This window comes from Trachypithecus francoisi, unplaced genomic scaffold (genome assembly GCF_009764315.1).
Source record: "Trachypithecus francoisi isolate TF-2019V2 unplaced genomic scaffold, Tfra_2.0 Lachesis_group13, whole genome shotgun sequence".
Classification (NCBI taxonomy): Eukaryota; Metazoa; Chordata; class Mammalia; order Primates; family Cercopithecidae; genus Trachypithecus; species Trachypithecus francoisi.
This window is the reverse complement of record NW_022681458.1, coordinates 83,654,791-83,679,505: the sequence shown is the minus strand read 5'-3', so window position 1 is coordinate 83,679,505 and position 24,715 is coordinate 83,654,791. Positions and strand designations below refer to the sequence as shown.

Below are 24,715 nucleotides of genomic sequence, written 5' to 3'. Positions count from 1 at the left end.
CTGTGTGATGAGTTGGGAGTTCAGCAGATGGGGTTTTTTGTTTTTTGTTTTTTGGTTTTTTTTGAGATGGAGCTTCACTCTTATTGCCCAGACTAGAGTGCAGTGGCACAATCTTGGCTCACTGCAACCTCCACCTCCTAGGTTCAAGCGACTTTTTTGCCTCAGCCTCCCGAGTAGCTGGGATTACAGGCACCTGCCACCACACCTGGCCAATTTTTGTATTTTTAGTAGAGACAGGGTTTTGCGATGTTGGCCAGACTGGTCTCGAACTCCTGACCTCAGGCGACCCACCCACCTCAGCCTCCCAAAGTGCCAGGATTACAGGTGTGAACCACTGTGCTTGGCCAGCAGATGGAGATTCTGAGCATGGAAAGACTTAATTGGAGCTATGCCTTAAGATTTACCTGTTGTCTTAGTTCAGGCTGCTTAGTTTGTGCTATGAATACCATAAACTGAGTGGTTTATAGACAACAGTAATTTATTTCTTAGACTTGTGCAGGATGGAAAGTCCAAGATCAAGGTACTCTGCGGATTTGGGGTCTGGCAAAGGCCTACTTACTGTTTCATAGACAGCCAGCCATCTTTTTGCTGTAACCTCATGTAGTGGAAGGGACAAACGAGCTCCCTCATTTATAAGAACACAAATCCCATTCATGAGACACAGACACAGACTATAGTACATGGCAACAGAGTAGGATGGAGTGGGACTGGAAAGAGACTAAGGTTAAGAATGATTAAAAAGTTGTTTTAGTAGTTAAGTGAGAGAATAAAGTCTCAAATTAGATCAGGTTCAGTGAAGAAGAGGTGGTGGATGGAAGATTCATGAGGAATTGCAAGGACCTGGGAACTGGAAGAGACAGAGACAACAACTCCAAGCCTTTGAGACCACTGAAGGATGAGGGGCTGTTTTGGTTTGAGTTCAGTTTCAGGCGTGTAGACTTTGAAGTGTGGTGGAACATCTTGGCAAGTGTCCAGCCACCAGTTGGAAAATCATACTGGGTCTCAAGAAAGCTCGGGATATAAACTGGTCAGCCATTTGCTTGGAGATAATGCTATGAGATTAGGCAAGTTACACTAGGGAAACAGGTCATTGACAAAAGAGGGCTGAGAAACTGGCATTTCATTTGTGAGCTGGGACTAAGGTGCAAGGAGCACCAGCAAGAGGGACAGGAAAAGACCACAGTATTCTGGTAGTCGTGGATGTTTCCCTCTGTGTGTCTCTTACAACAATTGCCACTTTCTCCCTTGCAGGGCAGAGTGCTTGCAAGGCCATAGATCTACAGGAAAATCAAAAGAGAATGTGTACTACAAAAAAGGAAAAAGAAAAATTAATGTGCTTAACAGGGCTGTTTCAGGAGACTTGTGAAGGTCTGTGAGTTGAAGTTATAGTTATGTGATAAGGAAATGGAATTGGTGAGGATAGAGAGCCCTCTTTTACCCCCAAGAAATTAAACGTAAAGATGGGGGATCAGTTACTAGGATGAGAGATGTGTGCAGCTGTGGTTTTTCTTTAACACAATTGTAGACTTAATTCAGAGGTTCTGATAGTGTAGGCTGTGGACTTCTAGGTGTCCCCAAGACATTTTCAGGGGTTTGTGATGTCAAAACTCTTTTTATAATAATACAAAACCCTTTTGTAATAATATTGAGAAGTTATTTACATTTCCCTTTGTTGACATTTGCACTGATGCTGCAAAGCAATTGTCAGTAAAACTTCTGATACCTTAGTATATGTCAAGGCACTGGCTATACTAGTAGTCCTGGTGTTCTTCACTGCCACGTGCTGGCATCACAAATAATAATTCACTGAAGAATGTCCTTGACAAAGCACTAAAAGTAATGTTATTAAATCTTGACCCTTGGAGACCCATCTTTTTAATATTCTGTGTGATGAAGTGGGAAGTCTGCATAAAGCCCTTCTGCATGCTCTGAAGTCTGATGGTTGTCTCGAGGCAGAGCACTTGTATGATTGAATTGCAAGCTGAACTCGCTACTTTTAAAATGGAATATTGCTTTTATTTGAAAGAATGACTGACAAACCACGGTTATTCTGAAGTAGGTATTTGGCACACCTTTTCTTCAAAAGGAATGAAATTAGCCTGGCACTTCAATTAGAAAAAAAAAAAAAGAGGCCGGGCGCGGTGGCTCACACCTGTACCACACTTTGGGAGGCTGAGGTGGGCAGATCGCGTGAGGTCAGGAGTTCGAGACCAGCCTGGCCAACATGGTAAAACCCTGTCTCTACTAAAAATACAAAACTAACAGGGCATGGTGGCGGGCGCCTGCAATCCCAACTAAGGCAGGAGAATTGCTTGAACCCAGGAGTTGGAGGTTGCTGTGAGCCAAGATTGCGCCACTGCACTCCAGCCTGGGCCATGGAGCAAGATTCTATCCCCACCGCCCCCAAAGCAAAAACCCTGGCAGGATTAGTTGCCAATGATAAAACTTGACACTTCAAATGAAAATTAGTTTTTTGGGGAAATTTTACATCTGTCACATTGAGCTTGATGGTTTCCTAAGACTTTTCAATTGAGATCTCTGGTAATGTGATGTTTTGATATTATGTGATAAAATTTGTCAACATTTGCAAAATCTGCAAAACCATGATTTTCCAAATGACCCAATGCATAATGTTATACAGTCTTGCATGGGTAAAAGATCCATTTAAAGTATAAAACAGACCATTGGATCTTACTGTAACAGTACAAAAAAATTCATTGATGCAGATTGAGTCAACAGTGGAACTTACTTTTAAGAAATTGCCGTTTGTTAGCCAGGCACGGTAGCTCCTGCCTGTGATCCCAGCACTTGGCGAGGCTGAGGCAGGAGGATTGCTTGAGCCCCAGGAGTTCACAACCAGCCTGGGCAACATAGCGAGACCCCGTCTCAAAAAAAAGGGGGGGGGGGGAATTGCTGATTGTCAAGTTTTGGCTAGGTGTCAGAGAAGAATATCCACAATTAACTAAGAAGACTCCTCTCTTTCCCAATTACATATCTGTCTGAGGCTGCAGTTCTTCACATGCCTGAACCAAAAGAACTGATCCCCACAGATTGAATGCAGAAGCAGTTATGCAAATCCAGCTGTCTTCTATTTAATTGGACATTAACGTTTGTAAAATTGTAAGAACAATGCTTTTTAACTGATCTTTCAAATCAAAAGTACAGCTTTTTACCTATTTACCCATAAGTTAAAAATTAGTTTTTTAATTAAAATATTGTTAACATGAAGTTTTATAACCTGAAAATGAACTAACAGTTTAAAAATTCTTAGTTTTAATATCTAGCATGAGAAATATCAATAGACATAACCCTCATAAGCCTACAGTCCTCAGTTTTTATGAGTGAATTCTGAGACCAAAAAGCTTAAGAACCTACTGGCTTTAAAGGAAGGAAAAGAGAGGGAGAAAATAAAAATAGAGATGAGAAAATTGATTCAAACTCTGATAGTCCTCTAGACTTAAGAGGATGAAGACTCTGAGTTGAGTGATGGATGACTGAAGAAGAAAAGGCTAATTCAGGAGGTATTTTGAATGGAGAAATAGTAAGTTTGCTGATAATTTCAATATGGGGTAGATGACATGAAAATTTTGAAGGTAACCTGCATGATAACTGTTTCAGTATTGCAGACCAGAAACAACAAATTATTGACAGAAACAGAGCAGGTCCATGGATGGATGTTCCTTTTTATTTTTATTTTTTTGAGACGGAGTCTTGTTCTGTCACTCAGACTGGAGTGCCGTGGCACAATCTTGGCTCACTGTGACCTCCGCTTCCTGGGTTCAGGTGATTCTCCTGCCTCAACCTCCCGAGTAGCTGGGATTACAGGCATGTGCTACCACACCCAGTTAGGTTTTTTGTATTTTTAGCAGAGACAGGGTTTCACCATGTTGGCCAGGCTGGTCTTGAACTCCTGATCCACTCGAACACCTGATCACTCAGGTGATCCATCTGCCTCGGCCTCCCAAAGTGCTGGGATTACAGGCGTGAGCCACTGCATCCAGCCAATGTTCCTTTTTAAATAATGGTTTTTGGAAATCTAAGGAGGGAGGGAATGGTAATGGCTGAGAAGGAGCAGACAGAAAAACAGGGAAAATACTTGTAAGTAGGAGTCATGGAAGGCAAGAGGTTAAACGAGAAGCAGGTCACGGATAGATAGAGGCAGAGGATTAATGTCAAACCAAGGGCCTGTGTCATTGTGAGCAGACTTGATTCACAAGTGCTATCTTGGACACTTGGTATTAAGTCAGCTGTTCAAGGTCACATGGTGATAGGTCGCATGACAGTGAACTGATGAATGTCTTCAGTACTCAGTGTTCTTTAGAGTCTGAGGAGGATGAGAGTACAGGAGAGACTCTTCTCTATGGAATGTACTTGGTCATCGCTAGGGACCTGCACTTCCCCACTGGCTTTAAACAAGAGAGAGTGATTGGAATGGAAAATGAAAGCAGTAAGATGCAGGCCAAATGGGGATGGTTTGGTTTGGTAAGCAGAAACAAGAGGGGGTTTGTTGTCATGGAATAGTGAGTTTACAAAAACCTATTTGAGGCAGAAAAATTATGAACAGAAAGTTATGCAAGACATACAAGCACACTTGAACATAGATATGAACTTGTGAAACCAGAAAATAATCACAAGGAAGTGTGGGCTCTTGGTGTTAAAGCTGGTAGAGATAATGACCAATTCTGTATCTTGTGGTTTATAAGCTGTTTCTCACACACAATGGTTTTGAGCCTCACAACTTGTAGGAAGTGGGTATGGCCACTTCTCTCACTAAGAAAGTACAGTTGAGAGAGGTTCAGTACCCAAAGGGGTCCGGACGGTGGTTAGCACTGAGAACACCCTGGCTTCCCAGACAGTAGCAGAAGATAAGAGGATGACTGTAGAGGGCACTGATGGTTTAAAGTTATGATGGCAGTATTCGGGGAGCTGATCAGTTTGTAGACTGCTCCTTAGCATTTGTGCCCCCAAATATAGTGACCAGGGGGTGAGTAGCTGAATAGAGGCAGCCAGAAGTGATTCAAGAACTTCCCTTTACCTTTCTCCATGCAGTCAGCCTTTCATGCTGTGTAATACTGAGGGTTCCATGAATGTGCTGCTGGGAGAAATATTCTCCACTTGCCTAATGGATTCCTAGGGCATGCGAGGCCAATCATTCTCTCATCTCCAAATATAGCCGTCATACAGTCGTCAGATATTTAAATCTGTGAAATGCAAAGTGAAGTATTCTCTCCAGCCCTCATCCCACTGGTATTGGGTAATGTACACCCATTATTGATCAGTGATTTAATATTAACTGCATGAATGAAAATAGACTTGCTATTTAGAGTGGTCCATTTGAATTTGACTTGGAGGTGCTTTTGTAGTAACTAGCTTAAAACCATCTAGCTGTTCAGATCTCAGTATTTAGTGAACGGCTATGCAAGTAGACATGTATTTCCATTTCACAGGGTGTCCATGTGAGTTCCTAAGCAACTCATCTCTCCCAAGATGGCGCAGTGACACTTCTCCCAGGAGGTCCTTCTGCCAGAGTGAGAAGTTCAGTGAGAGAGGGCTCTGTGCATTAGGGAAGGGAGAGATTCAGACAGCTTCATGTGGATTAAGGAATTCAGACTGAAGAGGACCTTTTAAGACGACGATCACTGGGATGACATTTTAGAAGACAATAATATGAAAAGGCAGGTGGGAAGCCTTTGGAAAAATACAATTTCAGTGCCTTAATGGATATAAACATAAGTAAATAACGTTTGTCCGTTCATCCAACCCCGGGTGAGGGTTTAGAACTTGGGTAGCAGCAAAGTCCAGGTTGTACAGTTAAGAGAATAGTTAATCATGAATTTGGGTGTCCCCTTTCCTTTTTTTTTTTTTTTTTTGAGACAGAGTCTTGCTCTGTTGCCAAGGCTGGAGTGCAGTGGCACAATCTTGGCTCACTGCAACCTCCGCCTTCCAGATTCAAGTGATTCTCCTGCCTCAGCCTCCCGAGTAGCTGGGATTACAGGCGTCTGCCACTACGCCTGGCTAATTTTTTTATTTTTAGTAGAGACAGGGTTTCACCATGTTGGTCACGCTGCTCTCGAACTTCTGACCTCAGGTGATCCACCCATCTCGGCCTCCCAGAGTGCTGGGATTACAGGTGTGAGCCACAATGCCCAGCCTGGGTATCCCTTTTCAACTCAACCATTAAAGCTGGAATCGCCACTGTTCCCCAACTTATCTGAAGTGGGTTGGATGGTGAGTTGTTTCTGGGTTAAAAAAAATGAAACACTTGAGAACCTGGAGTATCTGTCTGCAGACACAGTGTGGGGGCAGTGGTGACTGTGCTGGGGTGTTGCGGTCCCCCTGCTGCACATAGGACCTACACAGGATCAGCGTCCTCCTGCCAGTCCCAAGTGAGCTGCAGGCGTGGCCCTGTTTGTTGTCGAGGTGAATTCTGTGGAGCCAAGTTCCTGCAGCTGCTGTCTCTGCCTCCACGGCAGCTGCCAAACGGGAGTCGTTTCTGGCTTTCTCTCCACAGAGTGTTTCAGGTTGAACCAGAAACTAGATGTTCTGGGGCATAATCACAATCGGGAGCAGTGTGGAGATTGTTTCGAAAGGGAAGCGGGGTGTGGAGTGGAGAAACTGCGGAGATCTGCCCCCTCACCCACTTCTTCCCCTTTCCATCTGCGTCCTGTTCCCTCCCTCCAGCCCAGCTGCCACCTGAGATAAAGTAGCTGCCCTGCCTGGGCCCGGGGCAGAGGCGGAGGGAGGGCGGTACCATCCTGTTCTGAGGGCCCCACCTCTTGGGTGTGCCTCTGTGTGCTGAACTGGTTTGGTTGCCGCCCTCCTTCCCCAAATGCCCGGCTAGCTTGAGAATCAAAATGTGCTTTGAGGTAGGAAGGGACCTCCTGTAGAGCGGCTCTGGCATGTGGTCGACCCCCCCCCGGGGTGGCTCCTTTTCCCTGTGTTGGCTTGGGGCCACTGCCACCTTCATGTTTGGCTCACATGGTCCAGAAGCATCAGGGCTCTTTTAACCCAGAAGAGTCCAGCCTCGGTTTCCTTACCTCTGCAGTTTTCCAGAGCAGCTGAAAAACATCCAAGCTGGCAAACCATTCTTCCTACTCCAAACATTAGGAGCTTTTACCAGTAAGCAAGGGGTGGGAAGCTGTTCCTTTCTTGAAGATGCTGCCAGCATAGTTTCCCTTGTAGCTGCCATCCTGGGTGCATGACTTGCAAAACTGATAATGTGAGTAAGAATAAGACAGATGGCCTTTGCAAAAGCTCTGCTTATTTTGATTTTTGTGGTTCCTTACAAAAGGCGAAGTGAGCATTGAACTTTGTTGGTGCTGTTGCAACTCAACGGCAGCATCACTGCGTTGTTTCCTCATTTTATTTTTCCTAAGACCTTTATCCATTATCTGCAGATTTTCCCATCTAAGCAAAATAGGTTCATATGAGTCTAGTTACCTGGACAATTAATAAAAAAGAGCAAAATGTTGAGTGACTATGTCATAGGTCACTTATTATTAAGTTACAACTTTGTAAGCAGCTTGCTTTGTAAATTTTTCATCCCCTGAAAGATGCTGATTTTAGAAGGTGAGAGAAGTATTAGAAGGATGTGAATATCATTTTGTTTTTTGGCCATAATTAAGTGCCTTTGGGCTTTTTGGGTACAGGATTAACCTACAGCTCAACATTTAAATCAAATCCAACTTAAGTACAAGACACCAGATGACCAACCTCAGGGAGAACCCAAAAAAAGCTGGGCTTTTCCAGCATTGCTGTGCGGCATTCTGAGAATATAGCTTGATTTTTCTACATCTTTGCACAGACAACAGTGGTACTGGGTCCTGTCTCTTGGGACAAGTTTCACTGTGATTTTAAATTTTTGTTTCAACATGGATTCTCCACGATTGACCATCAAGTCGAAATCCTGGTTTTGACTTTCACTACTGTGGGATGTGCACAGCAAGTTTTCCACCAAATTTTCCACGTTGTTCCCCAGCTTGTTTAATGAGAGCTTGGATTGCAGTTTTACCGCAACACCTAAATAGTCTGGGTCTCCACCAGCATGCCACTAGGGTTTTACTTCATTTCAGCCTCCTTTGGGCATTGGATACCCTGTACTCTGTAAGGGTAACATGAAAGATAGGCCCTTTTCTTACCCAAGCTGATGTCTGAAGTACCCGTTTTCACATGACTTGGAATTAGGAATTGCCGTCAGATAACCCTGGGCTCTTCTGATTCACCCTTTGCACTTGGAGTTTTTGTTTTACTGTTTCCTTAACCTGTCACAGTCCCTTAATTAGAATGTATTGCTAGAGGACAGGCTGCGTTGTCCAACTTTGTGCGCATTTTATAGAAACACACAAAATCACCAGACAAGCAGCTGTAGTGTGAACTCATCCAGATGCAATACTGAAATTCCCCAGAGGGGCATCTTCATTGTTTTCTTTCTTTGTTCCAGAAGCAAAGGCCGATAATGAACCGAGCTGTTCGCCGGCAGCTCAAGAACTGTTGACAAGGCTGGGATTTTTACTGGGAGAAGGGATCCCAAGTGCCACACACATAACCATTGAAGACAAAAATGAAACCATGGTAATACCCGAGGAAGACACTACATTGCATACCTCTTCAGAGGATGAACGAAGCAATAACCTTCTCCCTTTCCTTGAGCAGGGAAGCCATTGTTCAGTTAAATGAGTTCTGGGCTGTTGTGTATTGAAATTTATTTCAACAGTTTAGTTCTGGGTTTTTGCAGTGGGGAGGTGGGGAAGAGCAGAAAGAAGCAGAACGTAAGAAAATGTCCACATTAACCTTCTAGTCACCACCCAGAGAATAATGGCTACGTGGATTAAAGAGGCTAAAAGATTGCCTTCATAATGCTGCTAGTACTTTTACTTTTATAGCACCATTCTTCTCATCTGGTTGCTTTGGTATATGCTTTCCTGTGCTTTTTTAGCTGTTGAGATTTTGGAGGGTCAGTGGGGTGAGGAAAAGATTTATAGGAGATGAGGCAGAGACAAAATAAGGTGAGATCAAATGGTTCATCTATCAGGAGAGCACTTCCCCTCCAAGGGAGCAGCAGCATGCACCCTGCCACTTTCCAGATGTGATGTGTGTGTCTGAATAGCAATGCAGGATGGAGCTTCTACCCCTGGTGTAGGTCTCTGCACTGCAAGGGAGGGTGTCATGCATTGATTGAGACTGCAGTGGTCACCAGTCTCCTTCCCCGATTGCAGAGCCCATAAATCTTGAGAAATTGAATCAGGTTGCAGTGTTCGTGAAACATTACAAAAACAGAGTTCCCAGGTTTTCCGTACAGAGGTCAAATAACCCATTTGTCTTCTGCAGACTTTAAATGAAAGGAAGTCTGCCTGTTTGCCATTTCTGTTTTACAAATGTGCATTCTCACTAAATTATTGCTAAGACTGACCTTTTAATAAAAAAGAAAATCACAAAGGAGGGGAACAGAACAAAGATACTGCTCTCTTAAAATTTGGAAGACCACGTGTACATTTATATAGATAAAGCTCCATGAATCCATATCTATACACACATCTCTTTAGATTTTTTTTTAAAAACTTCCGTTTTCCTGTTCTTAGTTTTATTGTTTTAGCGTCAAAAACAAAAGCATGTGTCGAAGCATCCTGTGTAAGCCGTGCTAACTCCTCCTTCCGTTCGTCTTGCAGTGCACAGCTCTGAGTCAAGGCATCAGTCCTTGCTCCACACTAACAAGCAGCACCGCATCTCCTAGCACCGATAGCCCCTGCTCAACCTTGAATAGCTGTGTCAGCAAGACGGCAGCCAACAAAAGTCCCTGTGAGACCATTAGCAGCCCTAGTTCCACCCTGGAAAGCAAGGACAGTGGAATTATAGGTAAGAAGCACACTGCTCGGTAATGTAATGGCTCAAAGCTCGTCAACCAGAGCATTCACCAGGCACTTCCTCAGAGGGTTTTAGCATGGTCTATGAAGGTCAGTCTGCCAGCGCCTGCTCTGTTCTTTGCAGGCGGCACTGACTCCATGTGTAGCTGAGAGAATTAAGCATTGGCTTTTATATTCCTTGATGTTTACTTTATAACACTCAGCTCATTTGTTAAAAAAAAAAAAAAGAATTCCAGATCAGATCTGGTCTGTGAAATTACAAAAATCTTTGCTCTTCTATATTCAGTTCCATTTGGTGGGCATCAGGTCCCACTGGGGCACACAACAGAGCAATGAAATTCCTGCATATTAAGACGTCGTCTTAGCCCAATCTCAAGGTCACTTATTTTCCTGATGATAGCTCAGGCTTGTGTTCTCTAGAGTTTCTTATCATGGGATCTGACTGCATTTTGAGGCCAGAATTTTCTAAGGATGACCTCCCTGAGCCCCCACACCCATGCAATAAGTGTGGTTGTCCTGAAGCCTAGGGGTCAGGAGACATGGGTTCCAGTCCTGACTCTTAGGACAATTTGCCAGGTGACTTGAGCAACACTGAATTTACCTTTTTTGCACACTTTCTTTCTCTAGAAAATTAAGAAATTTAAGGATTTTGATTAATCCAGTAGTTTTCAGTCCCAAGTTTATATTAGAATCATCCGTGGAATTTAAGAGTCTTTATTTTTACATGCCATCTCAGACAAACTGCATTTATGTTTCTGCAGCTGGACTCCAGTGTCTTTGTGACTCAGGTCTCCAGCTTGGTGCCTTTCAGATAAAGATGGGTGGGACCCCTGGAGGGGATTGTTCAGGCCTTCTTCTGTTCTAAGATTATACTGCAGTTTCACACGGATTTAACTCCCCTTTTGCTGAGTCCCCATTCCACATGTCTTTGAGGGATAGTTTGTTTTGTTGTGAACTGAATGCTTCCACATTAATATGTAATCAAATGGAATGAATGACATTTGAGCTCCTTATTTTCTTTAGTCACCTGCAATTTATCTCAAGTGTAATTTGGAAAACCAGACAGCAGGTTCATCCAGTTTGCACTTTGGGGATTGCCCCAGAAGGTCAGTGAGATTCCTGGGATTGGATTATGGGCTCTTTGGTATGGACCTCACTATAGCTTCGTGAGGGGCCCCACAGCTTAAGGAAGGCGGCTTCTTGCCATAATTTTCAAATGAATCAGAATCTTTAGTGGATTTTTGTTTTATTTTGCCTTCATTCTTTATTAAGATGAAATTCACATACCATAGTATTCATTCATTTGAACCACTGGATGGTTTTTAGTATATTTAAAAAGTTGTGCAACTATCACCACTATCTGATTTTAGAACATTTTCATTATCCAAAAGAAACCCTGTGACCATTAGAAGGCACACTCTTTCCTACCCCAAGCTCCCTAGTCCTAGTCAACCTGTAATCTATTAATCTTTCTGTCTCTGTAGCTTATTCTGGACATTTCATATAAATCGTGGGCTGAGTTTTGTGTAGCAAATTTAAATTATTTTCACTCAGCTTGAAGGCCTTCCAGTGAGCTTATTCTGCTAATTCCCCATTCTCATCTTACCCTGCTTCCCCAGCTGCTGTTTAGTCTAGTTCAGCTAATTTTTCCCACCGTTACTTCTGTTCTTATGCTCTGTCTCTTCTGAGCTGTCCACCATAGATACATCTTTGGTATTTATTCTGAGATAACCAGATGACTTTCTTCACAGTATTCTCATTTCTTCTGAAATTTCATCTCCTGCAGATAATTTATCTTCAAGGATGTGGCCAGTGCAGCATTGTTTTGACAGGCTTTTTCTTTTGAATGTCCTGGCCATTGGCATTACATGCCTCTGATTATAACCAAATCTTTTTTTTTTTTTTTTTTGCTTTGACAGTTACAAACTTTTCTTGAGACAGGATTTTGCTCTGTTGCCCAGGCTGGAGTGCAGTGGTGCAATTGTAGCTCACTACAGCCAAACTGCTGGGCTAATACAATCTTCCCACCTCAGGCTCCCGAGTAGTTGGGACTGTAGGCATGTGCCACCACACTTAGCTCATTAAAAATTTTTTTAACATATTTCACTATGTTTCCCAGGCTGGTCTCAAATTCGTGGCCTCAAGCATTCCTCCCACCTTGACTTTCCAAAGTACTGTGATTACAGGCATGAGCCACTGTGCCTGGCCCAAACTTTTAATAACTGAGAGCCACCCATTCGTTTATTTCTCTTTCTCACTGAGATACAGTGCCACAATTTTTAAGGTATTCTAAGCAGAGGAAAGGAATGGTTCTGGTTTTTTTTGTGTGTGTTGTCAGTGAAAGATTAAGCTGCAGGAGGTTCTTAATACTTAATCTTATACAGTCCCACCCAGTAGCTGACTGATTAGACCCCTTATATGTTCCCCATAGTGTCTCAGTATTCCCTTTCAGAGTATTTGTTCTTGTTCTGTTATTTAATTTTCTCTCCAGATATAAACAGGGGTCTCATTAATCCAGCTATCTACTAGGTTCCTAGCATGGTGTTGGAAATGATCAATTAAGGAAAGGGAAATGTTGCCACTGTCAAGTTGCATTGGGTGAGGGAACGTTCAGTTTAGAAAGAAGTTTTGCAGGATCCCCATCCCACGTGGGCTTTGTCAAACCTTTCAGTGTCTGTGTTGTAACCTCTGCCTTGATGACAGAGTAGTACATTTCGTGACGTTGAAGCTGCGTTTTTCCTCTGCTCAAGCCAGCATGTTCCCTTAACTCGGCGGAGCATGAAAAGTGGCAACTGGAGGTAAAAGCAAAAGGAATTAGGAAGTGGCTGGTAAGTCCCTCTCATCCAGAAGACCCCCGCTCTGGAGACCATGCCTCCCACTGTGTTTTCCTGCAGGTTGCAAAGGCAGGAAATAGAGGGATGAGAGGGAGGCAGTGCTATTGACAACATTCGTCTGTTCTCTCTTCTTCCGTGGCCTGCGGAATTAGAACCTGTTGCCAAAGGACACGCTGGAGGTGTGGTAGGGAGGAGAAGGAAAAAGACACAAGAATTTCCTCTCCAGGCAGACTGTAGCCACAGGTCTTTGAAGAGGCAGGAGTGGTGGGGACAGAAAGGGGAAGAGCTTCCTCTTAAATCAATACAGGGTGTGCAGGTTCCACTGCCTCTTCACAGAGCAGATTATCTATGACTCAGTTGTGGTTCTGTGATTGCTGGACTAGGGGTGTGCCTTTTTCCATCTGAAGAACATGCCTGTTTTTATAAGGTGTAGCCTGGGAATGGCAGCTTTTGGGCATCGTAAGTGTTTCACAGAGTAAAGTATTCAAGAGCACCGTGACCCTAGTGGGCGGAGATGAAGATGAGATACCTTGGCTTCCTACTTTGGAAGACCTAACAGTGGCTTGTAAAACAGGCTGGTGAGGACCTATGCTCCCAATTACATAGGGCCTGGAGAAGGCAGGAAGAGGCTTTCCATTTAATTTTCCATTTTAAGTAGTTTAATATTTGTCAGCCAGTAGAGCTGGGGTTGGAATGGCAGAGGCTTTGGGGGTGGACTGTACAAAATGCATACAGCTGCCGAGGCCTTGCAAGCTTTGGGCAGCAGGTGGGCTCAAAGCAGGATTCCACGTACAATATTCGCATGGTTTATTCAGAGCAGTTCAGGGAAATTTCAGACAGTGCTAAACCATCCTTTAAAATTCCTGGATCTTTCTTTACTCTTTAAGCTGATTTGCATCATGTTGGTTATATTTAATCTCAATATTTTTGCCCAGCAGATGCAGAGACAGGAAGCGTGTGTTCCCACATGCCTGGGCACCCAGTTTAGAAAGAAATATAAAGTATGTGTTTTCATCAGGACTACCATAGGGTGCCCTGCCTGTGTTCTGTTTCCACTGCTTTGGAGGAGAAAGGGGAGGATAGTGACCAGTAGAAGAATTTACTGGGCCCCTTCCAGTCTTCCTCTCTGGAGGCCAGGGCAATTCTGTCATGTAGAAAGACTGTCGAAGCTGAATGGGATGAATTGAATTCCCTATGATTGTCTTTCTTGTTTTAAGTGAACTTCCTTACCCTTTACATGTTAAAATCATTGGCATTACCTAGAAGTTAGTGTCTGATTTTCAAATTTGCAATGTGAAAATTTTCTCAATGTGAAACCCAACTGTACCCAATCACCGTAAAATAGCTTTCAGTTACTTACTGTGAAAAGAAAAACTTTACGAAGTATGCTTTTAAAGGTGTTTCCTCCTTGTTTGAGAAAACATTTTTTCTTAGTGACATTCCTTTAAATATGACTTGCTTCCTACTGTTACAGATGGAAACTGTAATCTGTATTAATCCCAGTTTAGAAAGAAATATAAAGTATGTTTTCATTAGAATGTGTGAAAACCAATCTGATTTGCAAACAAAGCATCACGTAAAATAATGTGTTTTAAAGTGCTTTGAGATAAATTTAATTTTTATGTGCATATCATAAAATTTTAAGTGTGTGTATTAGTTTCAAGAAAATAGGCTATTTCTGCATTTAGGAATAAAGAGGACAGAGCCTGGATGAGAAGAAACAAACAAAAACCCAGCTTTCCTGTCAAAATAAAAAGAAATCCTTCCTATCCATTAATGATAGATGTGCAGAGGGGAAGACTTATTCTGGCTGAGGGAGGGGCCGTTAAGTCAGTCACCCTCTCCATTTGTCTTTTTAATCTGCCTTTACCTGTTGAGATGTGTAATCTCCAGAGTATTTTTGTAGTGTCCTGAATCTTCCTCCTTTGGAGAAGCGGTGCTAGAACAGTTCCATGAAGGGAGGGGACCCTGAGGGAACCGTGGCTGCCTCTCCCCAACTGGGTGTGTCTGCCACACAGAGCAGGTATATCATCTACCTGCCTGGCTCTCAGCACCTGAGCTGGCAGGCATGAGCCACCACATTCCACCTGGCTCAGTGGCTTTCTGGGTGATTAAGTGCTCAGAATTCAAGCTCTTCCTACTGCCTTTCCTTTGCTTTCTTCATGCTTACATTTGTTTTCTTCTTACTCAGTTTGAAGCGAGAGAGGCAGGTATGCATTTAGACAGGGAAATACCTTTGTAGAAACAGTTTTGCAGAAGTAGCTGGCAGTAAAATATTAGACACCTGGTTAGTATCCTGCTGGTGCTTGCTCGAGTTTGATAATATTTATTTTTCTGCCTAGTTGCTTAAGATGTTAAAAAAAATTATCACAGGTTGACTTTTATCTTCCTTTGACTCTCTCCTACCTCCTGCAAGGCTTATAAAATGAAAGTGATTCCAGAGGTAGCTTTAGACCTTTTATTTCCTGGACTTTGTGTCCCAAGGGAGATAATCAGATGCAGAGGCACACAAAGATGAATTAATTGTACTTTATTTTCCTTTTTGACTTGTTGTAAATCCTGCCCTTTTGATTTTATGCTAATACTGCTTTGTTGCCACCTGTATTGCCCTGCTCACTACTAAATTGAAATGCTTTGAAATTGATTTGGTAATAACTATTTAGACTGTTTCAAGTCTGGGTTAATATTCATTTTGCTACATTGCCTGCAATTTTTAAAATCATCCTTAATTATAGAAGCCTTTTTTTAAAATCTCTTGGGTGAAGAGAAGAATTTTTCTTTATGTATATAATTTGGTAATATGCTTAATGTGGGAAAGAAATTCTTGGCAATGATTTGAGTCAGCAAAGAGCCTGCTGTACTTTTATTCAGACTGTGGTTGGATTCTTCAGACTGTTCTGTTGGTGTAGCAAGCATTTATTGGCACCTACTGTGTACTAGGAGCAAGCATGTTCACTACTGGCACAATAAAGATAAGGCACAGCATCTGTTGTCAAAACTTGTCCACTTGTGGGACTACAAAATGGTCTTCTGTTCTGTGGAGAGTCTGAGCAAGTTGTCAATTACTGAGAAGAGTTTAAGACATGACAGTGATTGATACCTCTGATTGACGATGTATGCTGTGGGTGCATAATGATACCACTAATCGAACTCTTTTCCAAAGTCTGGGAAAGGGTCACTAGACTGTGTGAGAAGCTCCAGTGTCTGTGCATTCAGTGCACAGGTTATGTGAAGCTTTACCAAAACACTGTGCTTTTTCTGGAAAATGTCATATTATTTAAATCCTTAGGCTTGTCTCTGGAGACTGTTCTTCATTGTGTCAGACTCAGTTGGGCAGTGTGGTGGGTTGCATCCTCCCCCTCCAGCACCGCCTGCTCCCAGCTATTCCTTTAGGTGTTTCCGCAATTGAAGGGCCTGATGAATGTGGCTGCGAATGCGCGGCTCGGGTCCCTGGCCTTGCTGCATGTCATAGCAGAGCATGCCTTGCGCAACACAGGTGAGCACCAAGCTAGAAATTTGGTACAGAGATCTGGCTGTCACAAGCCAGCATACACGGCTCCCAGCGCAAGGCCAGAGAGGGAGCAGGGTCCTGTGGCGCATTGGATGGGGCTGGGCAGTTGCAGAAGAGAAGCCAGAAGTCCCCTGGAGCTGAAGGTTACCATGCAGGGGTGGGGCAGGGGTCCCACCTGGGACATTCTGTTGGCATTCCAGGCAAGGTGGCTTAAGTGTCTTCACTAGACCCCTCAGGTTAAAAGCTGTGGCCGCAGGTGAACCAGGGGCTTTGTTCTTTGTGGTTGGTTAGTTTGCAGATGGCCGGGTCTAGGTGGGGTGGAAAGAAAAGTACAGTCTGGCATTTCTGGCCAGAAAGGTTTAAGGCAGGCCAGTTTCATCGTGCAGGCTTTCCCTTAGACACTGGGGAAAATCCAAAATGTGGCCTGGCGGCCTGAATGCCTGCTGGGTATGAGGTATGGGTGCACAAGAGAGGGACGCCACCTGTCAGCGAAGAGGCCTACAGACTTCTGTGCTCGCTGCCTTGACTTGTCTCTGATCTTTTCCTGATCTGACTTCCTCTGCAGTGGTGAAACCTAATTTGGAAAGTTGTGAGTCATGGGAGGCAGTCTCGCTACAGTACTGGGCTTTTCCTTTTCTATTTACTTCTTCCTTTCACCCACTTTTAGGAGCGACCATTATGTTCCTTTCTTGTTTGATCGTTAATTCATTGGTCCAGTGTTTTAACTTTAAATTCTTTCTGTCAACCACTAAGCTAAATACAGAGGTTAAAAAATGTTTGCTTTTTAAGTGCTACTTTATTTTTCTTCAGTTGTGAGGGGAGGAAAACATTCCTGAGCGTTCATGATGCCTAAGGCACTTGACATATGCCCTCATGTCTAATTTTCTCTGCCACCCAGGAAAGGACAAATCACTGTGTTTACAGAGTCCTCCTCTTGAAAATGGGGAGTGCAAGACAGTCGATAATGTTCTGGGAGAAAATTTCCATTTGTGATTTTTTTATCCTCTCAAAATGTATTTTCTATTATAATAAAGTAGTATATGTACATAATTTGTAGTACATGTATTTGGGATGCATGCCAAGTCTTAATAGTATGGCATGATCAGAGCAGTGTAGAGAGGCCGGGCATGGTGGGTCACGCCTGTCATCCCATCACCATGTGAGGCTGAGGTGGGAGGATCGCTTGAGCCCAGGAGTTCAAAACCAGCCTGGGCAACATAGAGAGATTTTGTTTCTACAAAAAAGTTTTAAAATGAGCCAGGGGTGCTGGTGGTGCGTGCCTATGGTCCCAGTGATTAAGGAGGCTAAGGTGGGAAGATCGTTTGAGCCCGTGAGGTCGAGGCTGCAGTGAGCCGTCACTGCACCGCTGCACTCCAGCCTGGGCAACAGAGTGAGACCCTGTCTCGAAACAAAAAAAACGTGTAGAGCACTATTCTGGGATACAGTGGGACTTAGGGCATTCCGGGACTTTCCTGTCCATAGGGCTGTTAACGAGAGTCAGTGAGTTGAAGTGCAAAAAGAACTTAGAGTGAAGCCTGGCATATAGTAAGCAGTATTCCAATATTCATCTTAGCCACTGTTGTGATTTCCTAAGGATCATTAGTTAATTCCTCACCAGTGAATTTGAAATGCTCAAAACAGACATGTAATAAACCAGGATTTTTCCTTTTTCCACGAAGGTATGAGTTGGGGAAAGTATGAACTAGGAAGGGCAAGAGAAAAGATGCATTGAGGAGTCACGTTCATAAGACTGGATGCTTCTTATAAGTGGGCAGAGAGCTTTACGCCTAAGTTTCCTGGTAGCCAGTCAAAAGAGAGAAAACACATATGGAAGGTGATATTTATAAGGACAAAAATGTCCAGTGCCCAAAATGGTACCGGGTCTGGAGATGCATACCTTCTTGTGGACCCCCTAGAGGGGAGAAGCCAAGGTTGCAACAAGCCCCTTGCTCTTTTCACCTCTTGTCTTCTCTGTAGCTCAAAGGTCCATCTGATGAATTGTTTGTGGGCGTATGTTTGCTATCGCTGGCCCTTAGTTCCTAAACAATTCTGGGCTAATGCTGTAGTCAGGTTATAGTTAGCTTTCTTCTTGATGTTCATTTAAGCCTATAACTTGATTTGGATCCCACCAAACTACCCATAGGGTCCTGGACCTACATTGATTTTATTTTTCTTTTGCTGATTCTAAGTGTCCATTCAACATAGAACCTTCAGAAGGCAAGGGGTAAAGAAAAGTGGATCCCAGCACTTTGGGAGGCCCAGGTGGGTGGATTGCTTCGAGACCAGTGTGGGCAACATGGTGACACCCTGTCTCTACAAAAAATATTAAAAAATTAGCAAGGTGTGGTGCCTGTAGTCCCAGCTAGTTGGGGGCTGAGGTGGGAGGATCGCTTGAGCCTGGAAGGCTGGGGCTGCAGTAAGCCAAGATTGCACCACTCTACTCCATCCAGCCTGGGCAAGAGAGTGAGAACCTGTCTCAAAAAAAAAAAAAACAAAAACGTTAAGAAGGTGAAGAGTGCAGTCATGTTTCAGAGCCTTATAGAGCAAAGCATTTGATGACTGAGTGGATGACTTTTTAACAAGGCAGACTTCGTGAACTTTTAGCTACAGATAATTAACTCCTTTTATGTGTTGAGCACCGTGCAAGCAAATAGTGTTTTAAAAATACGCTGTGTGTATCAGAAGAATTAGTATTGGCTATACCACTAATTGTACATACACGTACGTGTGTGTGTGTGTGTGAGAGAGAGAGAGAGAGAGAATCGAGAGAGATCAGGTTCTCTGGAGCCTTTCATCTCTGTAAGGTGGGGTTGATGGTTCTCTGCCTATCTGCCTCCTCTCATGGGTTGTGATCAGGTATATGCCCTGTTATATTAAGAAAGTGAGCCAGGTGCAATAATGTGTACCTGTAGTCCCAGCTACTTGGGAGGCTGATGCAGGAGGACTGATTGAGGCCAGGAGTTCGAGACCAGCCAGGGCAGCATAGTGAAACCCCATATTATGCAAAAAAAAAAAAAAAAGTGTTTTGGAAGTATTCTACCCCTGTAGGCTAGTACAAAGGAAGATAAGACACTGTCCTTGGGACCAAATGGAATTTAACACTAAATTGTGAGGCACAGCTTTATGAAATTTAAGGCCTTATAAGTCGCTCAGTTTCAGAATGCTCTGTGTCACAAGGGTGGCTGAGACTCAGTTTGGGTGATGATAGCAAGCTGTAATTGACAGAAGCTGCCATCTATACTAGTCCAAAAAAACAAAATGCTAGAATTTTTAAATTATTAAGCAGCTGTAAAGATTAGTCAGTCTCTGGGAAATGTCAAATAGCACTTCTCAGAGATTTTTTTTAAAAAGTCATCACAGTTAAGATGCTGCCCTTGTTGTGTGTATATACCCACAAGCATTCTTGAGAGTGACTGACTGGGTTAACCTGATGAGGAGTTTGAGTTTCTGTAAGCTTGGAAGAAAGAAAGATGTTTTTGAGCAGCCTGTCGTTTATTGGAAGAACCAGCTTTCTCTTTCTCGGGGACTTCGGGGCTGCCATGTTTGGTGTTGCTCTTAGGTTGTGCAGGGAAGCCAGACCGATTTGGCCTTTATCTGCTCAGCTGGATCTGCTTCAGGGCTCAGATGGAGCTGAGCCAAGATGAGAGTGTCTGGGCTTCCAGCTGTGTAGGCTACATGTGGTATTGAATCTCAGGAAGGAGTGTTTGTGAAGTGGCTTCAGATTTACCAGCCTCCCTGCCTCTGAGAACCCTGGGACATGTGGACTGTGGAATGCATCTCTCACAGGAACTTTGTGAGGGCAGCAGAAGGGCTGCCTCTTCTTCCTCACTAGTCTCCTTCTTATAAACACTGACCTTACAATATGTTCATTTCTAAATGGTTACCCCAGCTGGGACTTCTATTCCCAGTGACTGCTCCTACAGCTGGGCCCTTCCTCCGCCACCCCTTTTCCCTCCTCTCCCTGCCAGGACCTGAGTGTTGCCCCGCCCCGCCCGCCCCCACCCCCCACCATGTGATGCTGGGCACAGTGTAGGGCACATGCCTGCCAGCGAGAGCCACACCTTCCACCTGTCCTGCCCTCAGGAGCTCTGACCTGGCCTTCCCAGGCATCCTCAGCTGCTCCATGGGTCCCTGAGGTCCTGATTGCAGTGCTGTCACTTGTAACAGGAAGTGAGCTAAGTCCTTGTTCCCCCTGCTTGAGGTCCTAGTTAGGGCTCAAATCTTTGGGGTTTGATTCGGAAGTGCTTGGCACTTAGGGAGAGCACTTTGACTTTTGTTTTAATTTTTCAACTTACAAATATGTGCTCTCCAATGTAACAGCCACAGAAATAAAACCAAACAAATCCCCTATCTGCCTTGCCTGGAACTCTTCCTGTCACTTGGATGTTGGAGTAGCCTGGGAACTTAACTTATTACAATATGTCTGAGAAAAGTATTTTGAGTTGCAAACACTGGATTTAAACGTGAAGGTTTGTAACACCACAATCTGTGTTATGGGACTGCCTGCATTTTTTTTTTTTTTTTTTTTGAGGCGGAGTCTCGCTCTGTCGCCCAGGCTGGAGTGCAGTGGCCAGATCTCAGCTCACTGCAAGCTCCGCCTCCCGGGTTTACGCCATTCTCCTGCCTCAGCCTCCCGAGTAGCTGGGACTACAGGCGCCCGCCACCTCGCCCGGCTAGTTTTTGTATTTTTAGTAGAGACGGGGTTTCACCGTGTTAGCCAGGATGGTCTCGATCTCCCGACCTCGTGATCCGCCCGTCTCGGCCTCCCAAAGTGCTGTGCCTGCATTTTTATACTTCCAGCTTATTAACAAGATTACCATTAATAAGCAATAAACTTATCAATAAATTAGACCATTCCTGAAAAACATTAGCACACTTCTAGCATATAGCAGACCTTCAGTAAATACTAGCTTTTGCTGTCAGCAACACTATTGACATTTTTGTGATGGAAAGAGTCATACTTGCTGTGCCTATGTTCATATAAATGGTCCATTTAAAAACACAAGGAAGGCTGTGATTGATTCCAAAGACATGGAAATAGGGTCTAATACTGCTGATGGAACACTGGCAAATGCTGAGAGTCATAACAATGGGCACCCAAAATCAGATCCTGAACTTCTAAGTGTAGTGTCTCTGACCACAAATGGAATTGAAGTTTATTCATTTGCCCATTCATTCAATTAGCAAGCATTTATTGAGCACTTACTATGTGCTGTGCTGTGCTGTTCAGAAAAGGAAAAGATCACCATGGATACTCTAGGGAAGGCTTCAGCATTTATGTGGGAATTTTTAAAATAGGCAGCCAGAGAGGGTGATAAGTCCAGGCTGCAGCAGCAGGAGGAGTAAAGACAGTCAGAATTATGACAGGATGTCCTGTGGCCACCACAAGATAATAGTTTTGTCTTTACTTCTAAACCCCTTCAGATCCTTTGATCCCAAATAAATGACCCTGACCTAATTTACCACCTTCTGATTCAGTGTGTATCTTCTTGGTATCTGGCTAAAGGGGCCTGATCCAGGAGCTGGGTTCTGAATGCACTTTGGCCCTGTGTACTCCCATTTAACAGGCTTGGGGTTGAGGGCCTAGGGGACTGGAATCCAGATAGGGAAAAGAGGCATTGGTGGACATGGCCCCTGTTCTCAAGGATGCAGCCAGCATTAGTTCTAACAGTGGGGGGTGTGAGTGGCCCAGGTGATGACCTGTGGTTGCGAGGGGATCCTGTATGGCTCAGCATCTTTAAATTAAAAGTGACTCTTTGTAGAAACCAAATAGAGTGATTATTGCTTCGCTCTTTGACCATGTTCTTTCTGCTTTTTTGCCAAGATGTTTACAAAAGATTTTTTGTACCTTTTTTCTGTGCTGGTTTTCTTTCTTGGAGATTAAATGTGAATTCTGCAGTCATAGTATACCTTCTCATGCTGGTGCTTCACCTGCGCTGGGTACGGGAAGGTTTTCCATTTCGTGCTGTTGAAGAAATAATAAGTCAGTCTCTCTGGATCATCTTGAAAAGATGTTATAAGCTTTAAGGGTCAAATTCTCTGTTTGACTTTATAATTGTATTTTTGTTTCTAAAGATTTTCTCCTGCACCGTTTCTGGATTAAACATTCTGTTGTTCATTCCCACTCCCCTACCCCCAACAAATGTTATTAATTTGGAAAGTATATTTAAAGGTTCAAAGGGATTTAATGAGACATGAATTCTTTTGTGAGTAATCTTTGTTAAAAAGAGAGGATATATTATCTCCAAGTTACATAAATTTACTCTTAACTCTGATACTTTTTAGACAATTTTTTTCATTATCTTCCTGTCAGTTTCTCCCTCGCCCCTCTTCTCCGTAGAGTGATTTAGCAGCTTATTTCCCCTGGTGAGCCACATTCTTCTAATTTACCAAAATACATTGTATGGAACGTACTTTGATAAAAATCTGCGTGGACCGGAAAACTTTCCATTGATCCTGGGGAGGGCAGTGTGCATGTTTTAACTCTTCAGCCCCAGCTGTGCCTGGCCTCCTTCAAAGTATTTTGGTCTTTCATTTCAGCCACAATTACAAGTTCATCCGAAAATGATGACCGGAGTGGCTCCAGTTTGGAATGGAATAAAGACGGAAGCCTAAGATTAGGGGTTCAGAAGGGAGTGCTTCATGACCGCAGGGCAGATAACTGCTCCCCAGTGGCAGAAGAGGAGACCACCGGGTCAGCAGAAAACACGCTGCCCAAAGCAGAATCCTCAGCTGGAGATGGTCCGGTCCCTTATTCTCAGGGCTCCAGCTCACTAATAATGCCACGGCCCAACTCAGTTGCAGGTAAGGCCACACCTTTCCCTGGAAGGATTATCTCAGGGAGACTGAGGTGCCCTGTGTTCACCGTCTTCACATGGGAAGACATTCCAGACACAAGCCAGCTTCGTGGCCCTGGGTCAGGCACTTACCTTTTCTAAGCCTCAGTTTACTAATCTGTAAACACAATAAGGCTGTACTTAATGGTTTTTAAGTGATCCTTCTACTCTGGAATTCTTTAAATCGATTATTTGGACTATCGAACTCTTTGTATACAAGAGAAGAAAGTATGAAAACTTTCCTCTCCGTTTTTGTTATTTTAAGCCTTAGAAAATTCATGACTGTTTATTACCTCCTGGTAAATGGGAATTGTTGAGTGAGTTTGTTAGGATCAGCTCAAGGAACTTCTTACCAAACTTACAAACTTATTTTTGTGTAATTGAGTCCGATTGTACAGGTAGGAGGGCCGAATTTCTGTACAATTCAGTTAAAATGGAGCTCACAGCTTAAAATGTAAGCTGTGGAAGTAAGAGCTCTCAATCAAGGAAATGAAAATATTTGAGACAGGCATGCTTTACCAAGATGGAGCAGCTGGAACAAAGAAGAGCACAAAGGCTGGCAACTGTCAGTAGTCAGACTGGTTGCCAGGTGTGTGTCAAGCAAGGAGAATACAGTCAGTCCCCTGTATCTATAGTTCCACATCTATGGATTCATCCAGCCATGTAGCAGAAATAACCAAGGAAAAAAATCGATAAAAGATAATTTAAAAATACAGTCTCATAATTATTTACGTTGTATGAGGTATTATAAATAATCTAGAGATGATTTAAAATATATAGGAGAATGTTTGTAGGTTATGTGCAAATATTACACCATTTTATATAAGGAACTTGGGCATCCAAGGATTTTGGTATCCGCAGGGGGCCTTGGAACTGATCTCCAGTGCATAGTGAAGGATGACTATAGCTCCAGATGGGTGGGGAAAGGAGCTCTCTGCATCTGAGCTGTGGTGCCTGTTTTTAAGGTTTCTAGTTTCCAAACTCCATGCCCCTGTGCTGAATTTAGAAGAGGAACTTGCTAGTCTGTCTTTGTTATCAGTGTAGCACTTAACACTTCTCTTCTACTAATGCAGGGACCCAGATTCTCTGCTCCTACACCAGATAATTTCTCTGTGATTTAGACTATGTTTTCAGGATGCGATGGGTCACTCTGGTGGGTGGTTGTTGGGTGTTTTTTACAATGGGACTCTGAAGTAGCTGATAAATAAGCGGCCCTAATGGAAAAGTTCTGAGGCACAACTCTAATTCACTTTCAAAGGAAGTGAAATGGCCTTGTTCCAGAAGAGGGATTTGGCATGTCTGCCAGAGAGAAATACTAGAGAACATTAAACGAGTTGACTGATAGCCCTTCCACAAACTTTCCTGTCCTCCTACCACTGTCCCACCACTTTGACAGAGCATGTGGCACCCAAGGCGCTTTTATACGGTATTTACCTAGTTATGATGAATGGGTCATTTTTATTATCCCAGAACTTGATCACTTTATTGACTTCAACAAAAATAGTGAACTTGTGCTCAATTTAGTCAAGCTATTTTAAAATTAGGAAGCATTACTGCCTTAATTTTAACAGTGTTAAAAGCATCCCATTGGGGTTGTTTTCTGCTCGGTGTTCTTTATGGGTCTCCTGCCATGTGAAGTGACAGTGGGTGTCAGCTGAGCTTTTCCAGTAGGCT

The 24,715-nt window shown here is 43.5% G+C and overlaps 1 protein-coding gene across 16 annotated transcripts in view; it reads left to right on the top strand.

The window, feature by feature from the left end:
• Positions 1 to 24,715, top strand: part of TANC1 (tetratricopeptide repeat, ankyrin repeat and coiled-coil containing 1) — a 273,836-nt gene that overhangs the window by 180,068 nt on the left and 69,053 nt on the right. For 9 of the 16 annotated variants that reach the window (XM_033231382.1, XM_033231391.1, XM_033231384.1 and 6 more), the window contains 3 exons: positions 8,441 to 8,571; positions 9,666 to 9,852; positions 22,746 to 23,009. In XM_033231382.1, coding sequence (XP_033087273.1) covers positions 8,441 to 8,571; positions 9,666 to 9,852; positions 22,746 to 23,009 — 582 coding nt within the window. The remainder of the gene's footprint in view (positions 1 to 8,440; positions 8,572 to 9,665; positions 9,853 to 22,745; positions 23,010 to 24,715) is intronic. The other 7 variants (XM_033231392.1, XM_033231390.1, XM_033231383.1 and 4 more) reach the window with 3 other exon arrangements.